The sequence below is a fragment of the Mus caroli genome, unplaced genomic scaffold (assembly GCF_978045245.1).
Source record: "Mus caroli unplaced genomic scaffold, Mus_caroli_1 scaffold_6, whole genome shotgun sequence".
NCBI lineage: Eukaryota > Metazoa > Chordata > Mammalia > Rodentia > Muridae > Mus > Mus caroli.
The window spans coordinates 20,290,076-20,301,830 of NW_028227261.1; the positions used below are offsets into that span (position 1 = coordinate 20,290,076).

Consider the following 11,755-nt stretch of genomic DNA (forward strand, 5'->3'; position numbering starts at 1 on the left):
GGGGGGTTGCTTTGTTTTGGTTTTAGACAGTATGGCTCATTGTGTAGCCCTGGCTGGCCTAGACCTCTCCATGCAGACCAGGCTGGCCTCCAGCTCACAGAGATCTACCTGCCTGCCTCTGCCACCTGAGTGCTAGGCCACGCCCCATTCACTGTTGTGGTTTTGAGGCAGGGTCTGTGGCAGCCCTGGCTGATCTCAGGCACTCTGAATGCTGCCTCCCCTGGTGGAATCCTCTGCCCATACCCAGGCTGAGAACTCCTCTACGTTCAGACAAAATGCGATTCCTCTAAACATGACTTTAGACTTGCTGGTTGGCTTGCTTGTAACCACCCCCCACCTTTTTCTCTACCCCCTCACCCCAAGGTCTTCACACTACTTAATATCTTCTTACTGCACCCCAGGTGGATCCTGAGGCTCCAGGCAGGGACCCCACACTGCAGCCTGCGGATTTCCAGCCCTCCCACTCAGATACCCCACGGGAAAGGGGTTCTTTGGAGGAAAAAGAAGTCCTTCCAGATGGTTTTTTTTTTTAAATAAGCACGAAGCTGTGCATCTGTGAAACTATACGCGCTGGGGTTCCCCACCCCACCACCCTACTCCCCCCCACCCCGGCCAGTGTCCTGGACCAGTGTCCTGGCTTCAGACTCTATTTATTTATTTATTATATGTAAGTACACTGTAGCTGTCTTCAGACACTCCAGAAGAGGGTGCCAGATTCGTTACAGATGGTTGTGAGCCACCATGTGGTTGCTGGGATTTGAACTCTGGACCTTCGGAAGAGCAGTCGGGTGCTCTTACCCACTGAGCCATCTCACCAGCCCCAGATGTTATTTTTTATTATTACATTTTTATTGTGGAGGCGTGGCACACATGCCATGGGCGCATGTGTGGAGGTCTAAGGACACTTTCAGGACTCAGTTTTCTTCTTCCACCATGTGGACCCCAGAGATGGTTGTCAGGTTTGGTGGTGGCAGGCTGAGCCATCTCACCTACCTGGAAGGCCTGCATTCTTTCCCACATGGTGACCAGCTCCCGGGACGCTGACACAGGGAAAGTATTTACACAAGTCTTAAGTGAGTTGTTGACCTATTTAATCTGTCCTTCCTCAACACGTGTGTGAACAGGCCTCGCCTGTTTTTGTGGGGGAAACTTGTAACACCTCACAGGGCACGTGTTGTTTAGGATGTGGTTTCCGAATGCTATTCCAGAATCCGGCTGCTGAGCTGACCATAAAACGGTCTTTATCGGTTCAATCCCGTCACCGCGGCTCCCATCCCCCAAACCGCTTTAGTCAGGCTGAAATTCTTGGGGGCCCTATCCACCCCCTCACATTCCCACCCACAAGACCCAGCGTTAGCCTAGAAAGCTTCTATTGGGCCAAGAGTTGGCCTGCCACCAATGTCCTTGACCCTTCTCCAGGCAGAGCAGGCAATGGTCCCTTGCTGTACGTGTGTTAGTGAGCTCGGTTAGCTCCTTCGGCTTGCTTTTCTCACTTAACACTCTCTTTGTAAACACAGTTCTATGTGTCGGTAAAGACCAAGGCTACTTAAAAATGGATCTGTGGACCGGTGCCAGCCCCCACACTGTTTATTATGAGTCTGAGATAAGGAGCTGTTGCTCTGGTGCATCAATCAACAGTGGCTCTGAGCATGCTCTCTAGCCCAGCTGACGTTTCCCTCTTTGCAATCCTTCCTTCCCAGTACTGGAAACAGCACAAAGACTTCTATTTTGTCAGAAACCATCGTCATCTGTCCATCTTTCTCTCTTGTCTCTGTGGAGAGAACCCAGGGCCTTATCCATGTCTACTGGCATCTCTAGATTGGGGGCGGGGGGTGGCGAGCTTCTAATGATGGACAGGATGCATCGGTAATTTGTGAACTAGTGATGTTGGGTGACACTCTCTCCATGCCTTCCCATGATCTCATCCCTTCTTTCCCACCCCTCCTTTTTGCAACAGGGACTCTCGTCTCAAAGGCTGGCTCCGAATTCACTGTGTAGGCAAGCATGACCTTGAATTTTGGAGCCTCTTGCCTCCACCTCCCAAGGACTAGAGTTACAGTTGTGGGCCACTGTGTCTGTGTATTCAGAGCTGGGGGTCAAGCCTAGGGCTTTGTACTGGCTAGGCAAGCACTCTACCAACTGAGCTACATCCTCAACTCGTGTGCAAAATATCTCTAAAAATCAATGACTTGATAGTATATCTCAGGGATACCCAGTGGGTGTGGTTCACCCTCCCCTGTGGCTGGGTCTTTGTCCTGTCTGTAGGGCTTCGTTACTGAGCAAGTATCCTGGTAGTGACTTTTTGTTCATCCACGAGTTTACTGTTATGACTCCCTCCGGTTTTTTTTAGAACCACAAATCTGAGGCCAGAGAGATGGGCCTGCAGGGACACACGCAGGTGGCAGGAGAAGTAGCCCCACCACCCTCAGCATGGGCCTCTTGACCCCTGGCCCCCTTGCTCCTTCCTCCGATCCGCATCGCCCTTCCGTCTCTTTCCTTCGGGATTGGTTTTTCCGAGGCTGTGAGCTCTCTGTACTGTTTTTGCATGTTGTCTTTTGCAGCCTGAGAGAAATCCTTTTGGAATGTCCTGTGACTTCTCCCTCCAAGTTCCCGGCTTTGTTCAATTGTTCCCCAGAAATTCCTGCCTGGCTGGAGGGGCTTGGGGGGGTGGGGAGGGCTGTGCATGAGGCAGAGGAAAAGTTGGTCGAAAATGTGGAGAGCAACGTAGCCCGGAGCAGAGCAGGGCCTTTGGTTGTCGTTGTTATTCTTCCCCCTGGAAACCTCAACCCAGGAGGAGATGGGTGTGATTTGGGATGAAGTGGAGTTCTAGTCCCAGACATAGACAGAACAAGCAGGAGAGAATGTGATGTTACTGAGTGGTGAGGGATGGGTGGGTTGAGGTCTAGAGGGGCCAGGAATAGAATGAGCATCTGGGATACACACTAGCAATAAAAAGAAAATGTATTTCGAGATGGGCTGGAGGTGACACATGCCTGTAATCCCAGCATTCAGGAGGCAGGGGCAGGCAGATCTCTGAGTTGGTGGCCAGCCTGGTCTACAGAGTGAGTTTTAGCCAGGGCTACATAAGAGATCCTTTCTCAAAAACCAAAAAACAGCCGGGCAGTGGTGGCGCACGCCTTTAATCCCAGCACTTGGGAGGCAGAGGCAGGTGGGTTTCTGAGTTCGAGGCCAGCCTGGTCTACAGAGTGAGTTCCAGGACAGCCAGGGCTATACAGAGAAACCCTGTCTCGAAAAACAAAACAAACAAACAAACAAAAAACCCCAGACAAACAAAAACATCAAAACCCAAACCAAATCAAATCCCCAACCTGTATTTGTTTTTCAAGTTCTCTGTTCATAAAGGACAACACTAAACATTTTTTACATTTTTTTGAGACAGCGTCTTGCGTAGTACAAGCTAGGCTCAAACTCCTCATATTGCCAAGGATGACCTTGAACCCTAGCCCTCTTGTCTGTGTCTCAAGTGCTGGGATTACTGGCATGTGCCACCATGCTGAGCTCTTTGAGGTGCTAGAGACTTAGCCTAGGACTGCACGTATGCTAGGCAAGTCCTCTGCCGACTGAGCAGCATCTCCATGTCCACTGTAAATGGCTTTTAGTGTAAAATCAATCAATCAATGAATCAATCAATCAATCACAGTATTATGCTCCTGTTCCTGTAATGTCACGTAACAGGACCTTGGAGATCACATCTAAGATGGATGGTGGCTTCTGAGGAAATTGTCCTTTTATTTACCACTTTCTGGGAAGCACCTGCTGCAGGCTTCCTCTGCCCTGTCTAGATACCCTGACACTGAAGCACAGCGTGGTGTTACACACCTCTGATCCCAGCACATGGGAGACAGAGGCACAAGGATCAAGACAAGTTCCAGGCCAGCGTATTGAACATAGAGTTTGAGTCCAGCCAGAGATACACGGCGAGACCTTGTCTCAAAATGAGAAGAAAGTGGGGAGCAAGGAGAGCATGGTCCAGGTGGAGTAGCAATCCCTTGGTGGAGTAGCAATCCCACCTTCAGTTAAACATCGCCCGTGATTTGTCCAATTCATTGTATTTTAGAGGCCAAGTTTCTCTCCCCATGTCTCAATAGGGGCAGCATGGTGGCTCAGCAGGTAGAGCATTTCCCACCAAGCCTGACAACCCGAGTTCAATCCCCAGGATCTGCTTGATAGGAGAGACCTCCTGACATTTGTCCTCTGACCTGCATGCGTGTACCCTGGGACTTGTTCACGCGCGCAAGCACACACAGATAAATCATTGCGGGGCTGGGGGAGTGCGGCAGGACACAGAGCGGAGAGCTTGTTTCAACCCTGGCGTGAGCTGTGGCACATTTCAGCAGGTAGGAAGGACTTTCTCGACCACCCCCCAAGCTGTGCTGACACACCAGCTGTCCTCCCACTGCAGGAGGGAGATGGCATATCAGGCCACTGCATTGTTCAGCTGCCAGCATGCTGTTTCCTGTTTGCATGGACCCTGCAGATCTGTGGCTTGAACTGTGCTCTTGGGGCGGGGGAGGGGAGACCTTCTGTGGCTCCAGGAGCAGGGAACCTTCGCAAATAGGCTTAGTTTCTATGAGCTTGTGAGTATTGAGTATCCAGTGGCGGGAAGCAATTCGGATCAAGGGCAGTGATCCTATCTCTACATGATACAATCAAATCTCCAGCCAATGGGCAAACTTGATCTGAGCACCCACTACGTGCTGAGTCCTATGATAATGTGTAGCACACATTGTGCACCCACTGTGTGCACTTGCAGAACACCTACTCCTTTCACAACGTAATCATGGAGATAACTATGATGGCGGGTACCCTTCCCAGATGTAGTGCCCTCTGGTGATTGATGATGCCTGGCTTTGAAAGCCGCTGAGTTCTGGGCACCTTATGGAAATCATCCACACCTGGTCCCTCTGTACCAGTGTCCTATTGCTGTAAAATGGCAATAGTGCTTCCCTTAAAGCGTCACCGTGGTGATTAAACAGCTCAGCACAGCCAGGTTTCGTTGGCTTGGTGCCTCAGATGTCAGCCCAAGTCCTTGCCACTCCCTTTCCTGGTGCCTGGGACTGGTGTGTATGGGAGAGAGACCTATGGTACCTCAGCTCCTATCCTCACCTCTACTTCTTCTAGCCCAAGCCTAAGTTAGGGGAAACTGAGTCACGGTCCTGAGATGTCTGCATCTTTAGGGACTCTACATAGTTTGCTCTCAGAAATAGGCACGCCTCTTTTCACTGTTGTTTTGAGGGAAAAGTTCTCATAGCCCAAGCTTGCTCGGCATTCTGCATTCTTGATTCTCCTGCTTCAACCTCCGTGGTTAAAGGTACATGCCACTATCTCCAGCCTCCTTCACTGTTTTTAAAGGAACAGACAGTCTGTCAAGTCAGGATTTGGAGACTAGTTTCTAGATGATTTAGGCAGATCTTATTTAAAAAAGACAAGTCCCAGGCTAGAGACATGGCTCAGCAGTTAAGAGCACTGAATGTTCTTCCAGAGGTCCTGAGTTCAATTCCCAGCAATCACATGGTGGCTCACAACCATCTGTAATGGGATCTAGTGCTCTCTTCTGGTGTGTCTGAAGACAGCTGCTGTGTACTCGTATAAATAAAATAAATAAATCTTAAAAGAGAAGAAAAGTGAGAAAATAGGAAGAGGAAGAGGAAGAGGAGGAGGAGGAGGAGGAGGGGGAAGAGGAGGAGGAGAAAGTCCCAGGCACTGTGGCATACTCCTTTAATCTCAGCTCTTGGACAGAAGAGCCAGGTAGATCTCTGTGAAATTGAGAACCACCTGGTCTACATAGTGAGTTCCAAGCTACTCAGATACTTTGTATGCCAATAATCTCAGAAGCTTGTGAAGCTGAGGCAGGAAGTTCATGAGTTCAAAGCCAGCCTGTGACCTGAAGCTTAGAGGTAAAGTGCTTATCTAGCATAGAGCCCTGGGTCCATGCAACATGGAGGCGTGTCCTTGGGAAAAAAGAATTTCATCGCCTTGGGTTTATCACCACCTACTGTGCCTTCTATCTATGGGAGGGGTCAGCCCTTAGTTTCTTCTTGCATTCATTGAAACGATTTGTAGCAGTTAGTGGTAACTGTAGGCAGGACCACGGTCCAGGCGGAGGATCTTGGACTGCTATAAAAGCAAGCTTAATGCTTTGTTCACCTCTTCCCACCTCTGCTTCCTGGCTGTGGCCAGCTGCTTTAGGCTCCTACTGTTTTGACATCTTCTCTATGATGGACTGAACCATGAACTATGAGAGACAATAAATACTTTCTCCCCACTCCCCCATTGCTTTTGTTATTTTATCAAAGCAACAGGAAAAGGAACTAAGACATGACTAGAGTTATTTTTCTTTGGTTTTGTAATATGAAGAATTGTCTTCCCTTTGAAGGAATTGAATACGTCCAAAGCACTACACCTAGTTCCTAGCACGTAATTAAGAGTTAATAGACGTTGCCCAGTGATATTAACGGCACGAGTTACTGTCAATCTTCTGAGGGTGACGGTGTCACTCTCATGGAACACCTGTTGGCCAGAACATCATGTCTGCCAGCATTATAAAAGGATTTCCTGTGAGCCAGACTGCGTCAGGCGCTGGTGATGTCAAGAGAGGTGCCCTAGCCAAGGGCCCTGTTCAAGGACACTGGATCGTTTTGGAGGTGAACGTTTCTAGGAAAGTCAGGAGATAAGAGTATGCTCTTATACCTCAGAGCCAGATGAGCGCAGAACCAGGCCACGATGGTGGCTTTGGGTAACTGCACAGAGGGCTCCCAAATTAGCTCCGTTTCTCACTTGGGAGCAGAATGAATTCTGCCCAACTGTGCTCCTGTGACTGTCCATCTGGGGAATGGGAACTGGTAGGTGTGGACTAAGGGGGCATCTTATTTTGAGGAGGAAAAAGAAGAAGGGATGGAGAATTGAGATTTCTACATGCTGAGCCCTAGACCAAAGGAGGAATCAAATATGGGAGTGAATCCGTGAAATTAGTGCATCAGGAGTTTGATGCCTCTGCCCTTTTCTTCCTCCTATCCTTGTGATCCTACGAGGGGGACACTTGGGCCTGTTACCTTCCCTGCTTGACCATAGGAACTTGTCAAACAGAGGCTTCAGCAGGTCACTGTTGCTTCTAAGGGCAAAAGAACGCTGGGAACCTCAGAGTTCTGCCTTTTCTCAAGCGACCCCCTTCTAGACTCAGAGGTGCTATTGGCTTTTATGTTGCCAGGGAGACAAGGGAGTGTCAATAATAAGGACCAGGTCTCAAGTTTACAGCCGTAAAGAATTGGGCCCTAAGGTGCAATGACTGATGGGAAGCCTAGCAAGGTGGCTGGGGATGGTGGGAACTAAAGTACTTGTGTAAGTCACTCTTTATTCTTAGTCCATGAGACTCCAGGCCTGGCCTGGGACAGGAGCACACACTCAGTCGAGTTCAGAGGTCCTTGGATCAGTGAAGTTCTACATCCAGACTTTAGACGGAGAAAACAGGTCTGGAGTGGGGAACGAAGGATCTGAGGCCTCCGCTATTATCTGGGGCTTCAGGGTTCCTTAGCCAACAGGACTGCGGAGCTGTTAGGTTCCTTATGGGACTCATATCCTTGAAGTCAGCTGGGATCCGAGTCCTCGGTAACTCAGTCAATATTTTCCCAGACATACAAGGTAGTTGGAGGGAAGCTTCCTTCATTCTAACCCTATCCTGCCCAACCTGCTTTTGGTCATGGTGTTTCATCACAGCAATAGTAACCCTAACTGGAATAACAACAACAAACAACAGCAACAACAACAAAAGATATGTTGTGTCAGAAGTTTCAGTCTGGGCAACTGAGTTGAGACTCTACATTAGGGGGAGAGAAAGACCCCCTGTTTTGTCTTATGATAATTTATTTTCCACACGGTGGCCATGTGCCCACTGGACAAAGGTGGCATCCATGTCACCACCAGCCCTCGGGCTTAGGGGTGGGCACAGGAGCATTCCATCCGGAGCGGATTGCTTCCCAGAACTTGGGCAGACGACCTAAGGAGAAGAACCCGTTGCCGAACAGGGGAATCTCTGGCAGTTTTACCCCGGGCCTCTGAGGTGTCTCGACATTGAAAGTCTGGCTGTTAGGCCGTTGTTGATAGCTCAAACCAGTGGAGCCACCCAGGCACTGCAGGCTTTTGGTGTCCCGAGTGGAAGGGACCAAGCAGTTGTTGGCTGGGGGCTGATTGGCAGCGGCTGTGCTAGTGCTGGGAGTGGAATAGCTTCGGGGTGGGGGGCGTTCCGTTTGGTCCAGGTAGAGGGAGTTAGCAGCTCTTTCCAGATAGGTGGCTGCCAGCTGAGGTAAGCTCAGGGCTTTGGGGTAGCTGCTGTTGTTGAAAACATTGGTGGATCTGTCCAGGTAGCTAATGCCTTTGATGAGCTGGTCTAGGAAGGTAGGACTGGAGGGGCATGATGGTTGGTCTGTGCAGATCAGGCAGTGAGGGCTGCTGAGTTGACAGATGGGCTTTTTGACCACCTTGGGGCCTCTCGTCAGGTGACTCGTCTCTACGCACTTGGAGGTATAGGGGCGGCCCATGCAGATCTTCCCCAAGGGAAGTTCTGAGGAGGTGGTGGAGTTGAAGGATTGCTCAGAGTGGCCGCTGGAGGTGCTTAACTCGGAGCCGCTCGGAAGGCGGCTTCGCAGACCCTTGCCGTTGTTCATATTGGGATACTGGGTCCAGCCTGGAGTTCGAGGAGGGAAAGACACGTTGTTGGATTGGCTCAAGTGGTTGTAAGTGTTGGACCGGCTTACCTGGCGTCCAGACATCTTTCTGGCCGGGTCAAGTTTCGGAGGTATGACAGCGTTTGGTTGGTTACCTGCCAGAGAGAGAGAGAGAGAGAGAGAGAGAGAGAGAGAGAGATCAGCTCCAGCTCCTTGCCATCTCCCTCTCTGATCTTCCCCTCCCATTTCCTCTGCTTCCCTTTCCCCTCTTCTTCCAAGCTCAGGACCTCCAGAAAGCACAAAAGAGGGGTGAGAGGTAAGGAGAAAGGAATGGCCATCAAAGTGACCGAGACCTCAAGAGGACAACAGGAGGGGACATAGAGAGGGGGCTGCCCTACAGAAAACATGGGGCAGCCTCTTTGAGGCCACATTTCTCAGATTCCAAAGCAGGGACCCCACAGTGGCCAAAGTAGCAGTCTCTAATGAGATAGAGACAGGCCCTAGATGACATCCAACAGCTTGCCCACAGTGGTAACTAGCGTTACCTCACCGCCCCTCCCCCGCCCCCACCACCTTCCACTATAGACTAGTCCTCTGCACTCTGTCCTTTGTCACCTCATGTCCTACACGACTCATTTCCGCCTCTATTCCCAGCACAAAAGAGAGTTCAAAAGGGCCACCTTAGCCCCATAGTGAGTTCAAAGCCATCCTAGGCTAGAGGAAAGTCTCAAACCTTTCTGCAGAATTGTTTGGTTCTAATCTTCCCTGACAGGATGGGATTTCTTCCCCTGCCCCATTTGAACAGAGAGTGGTGGAGTTCCCACTCTTTTTGGTCCTAAAGTAGACATTTTACTCGAGACTTGGTCTCCCATACTGGCCAGTCCACCACCTCTCCCAAGAGTTTCCCCTACTACTGCCAGCTCCGCCTGGCTTCTGATATTTATTCTGTACCAACAGGGCAGTGTTTGAGCCTGCCCCACCCAAAAAAAACAGCTGCAGAGCCCTCTCCTGCCACAGCCCCTCAGCTGCCCTTGTCTTTTGGGTCTAAAATGGCTGGAATGTCCTGGCCTCTCCCCTGTCTGGCCTAACCACACCTCAACCCCTACTCTAGAAAAACAAGAGACGACTCAGGGCTGCCCCAGCTCAAGTCCCTCTCCTTTCCTGGTCAGTGGGACCCCATTTGTCTGCCATGGGCCAGCGCCTCTCTCACCCTTTCTTAGGAGGTAGATGACATAGACCTCCCTGGCTCTCCACTGGGGACACCCTCTATCTGCCGCTCCAGACTGCTGGCCATGTCATAGAATCATGGAATCCTAAGGTAGTGAAGGGCCTCCTGGGGTCATTCCGACCAGGCCCCAGCCTCAGGGGCAGGAACTACTAGCAACCTGCCAGAACAGATGGGTCCTATTTTTGAACCCAGACTAATGTGGCTTTTTTTTTTTTCAGTATTCTTTGTCTTTCTTGGGTTGAATTGAAAGGATTGTGTTAGCCCAAACACACCTCTGGCTGGCAGTACATACCATCATTTCTCCTTTCTGTTGGGCCTCCTCCAAGGGCTGTCCTTTGGGGGAACCCATTCTCGGGGGTTGAGAGCGGGAAGCAGCTCTCTGTAGAGGACCTTCTGTGTGTCAGGCCTGGGATGGTGTGTGTTGTTTCCTCAGGGACAGGTCTCAGTACTCCTTCCTGAATCTCATGGCCCCCACCGGGTCTGGGTCTCCAGGACTAATCCAGTGAGCAAGTGCCAAACAAGCAGCCCACGTCCTCCCTGAGATCTTGTGCTATTTCTCAGAAGGGTGTCTCTCCATCCCATTTTACCTCATGTTGAAAGTACAGTTTGGTTCTTGGTGGATGAATTAAGTTCCTTTTTTTTTTAAAGATTTATTTATTTATTTATTTATTATTTATTTATTTGTTTATTTATTTATTTATTTATTTATTTATACACTGTAGCTGTCTTCAGACGCACCAGAAGAGGGCATCAGATCTCATTACGGGTGGTTGTGAGCCACCGTGTGGTTGCTGGGATTTGAACTTTGGACCTTCGGAAGAGCAGTCGGGTGCTCTTACCCACTGACCCATCTCACCAGCCCCCATGAATTAAGTTTCTGACTGAGATGTGACAGTTTGTCCACTACCTGAGCCTGGCAAAGTTTGGTCAACTCTGGTTCCCTCCCTCCCTCCCTCCTTATGGTCTTCTCTTCCCCAGTTCTCTCTGCTTCCCTTTCCCTCGCCTTCCAGGCTCAGGACTTCTCCAGAAAGTACAAAGGAGGGGTGAGAGGTGAGGGGGAAGGTAGAACCTGCAGAATGTCCAAGACCTGATAGGACCTGTTTTTTGCTTGTTCAAAACATGGGATTTCAGTCCCAGCATCACAGAAAATAAGGTGGAAGACTGAGGTACAGCGTGGTGGTATAGGGCTTCGTGAACACATACAAAACTTGGGTTCAAATGCCAGGACTGGGCCGGGCGTGGTGGTTCCAAGACAGCCAGGGCTATACAGAGAAACCATGTTTCAAAAAACAAACAAAAAAACCCAAAAACCAAAACCAAAACAAATGTCAGGACTGGAAAACCAATCTCTCATACAAAGTGTGTGTGTGCACTGAGCGCATGTGTGCGCACACATGCATGTGTGTGTGTGTAGTATGTATATAGTGTAATATGTATATAATATATATACTTTATATGTGTATATATAGTGTATTCATACATATATTATTTTTGTTTGTTTGTTTGTTTTTTGTTTTTTTGAGACAGGGTTTCTCTGTAGCCCTGGCTGTCCTGGAACTCACTCTGTAGACCAGGCTGGCCTCGAACTCAGAAATTCGCCTGCCTTTGCCTCCCAAGTGCTGGGATTAAAGGCGTGCGCCACCATGTCCAGCCATACACTCTTATTCTATACATATATACACCATATATACAATGTTTGTATATAATGTGTATATTACATATATTCTATGTATGTATATTAGTATGTGTATACTATATACTTTATGTGCTTATATAGTATATATAATACATATTTTACATATAGTATAATATATACTGTTATATATATAATATATTATATATATGT

At 49.3% G+C, this 11,755-nt stretch overlaps 1 protein-coding gene across 1 annotated transcript; it reads right to left on the bottom strand.

Annotated features, from left to right (window-relative positions):
* Nucleotides 1-7,871: 7,871 nt before the first annotated feature.
* Nucleotides 7,872-9,966, bottom strand: LOC110293292 (uncharacterized). The gene is made up of 2 exons (XM_021161180.1): nt 9,892-9,966; nt 7,872-8,836 (listed from the first exon to the last, which is right to left on the bottom strand). The coding sequence occupies exon 2, from the start codon at nt 8,784-8,786 to the stop codon at nt 7,932-7,934; it is 855 nt and encodes a 284-aa protein (XP_021016839.1). The 5' UTR covers nt 8,787-8,836; nt 9,892-9,966; the 3' UTR covers nt 7,872-7,931.
* Between the last annotated feature and the right edge of the window lie 1,789 nt (nt 9,967-11,755).

Coding starts and splice junctions, on each gene's coding strand:
- LOC110293292 (XM_021161180.1), bottom strand. CDS start 8,786: ATGTCTGGACGCCAGGTAAGCCGGTCCAACACTTACAACCACTTGAGC.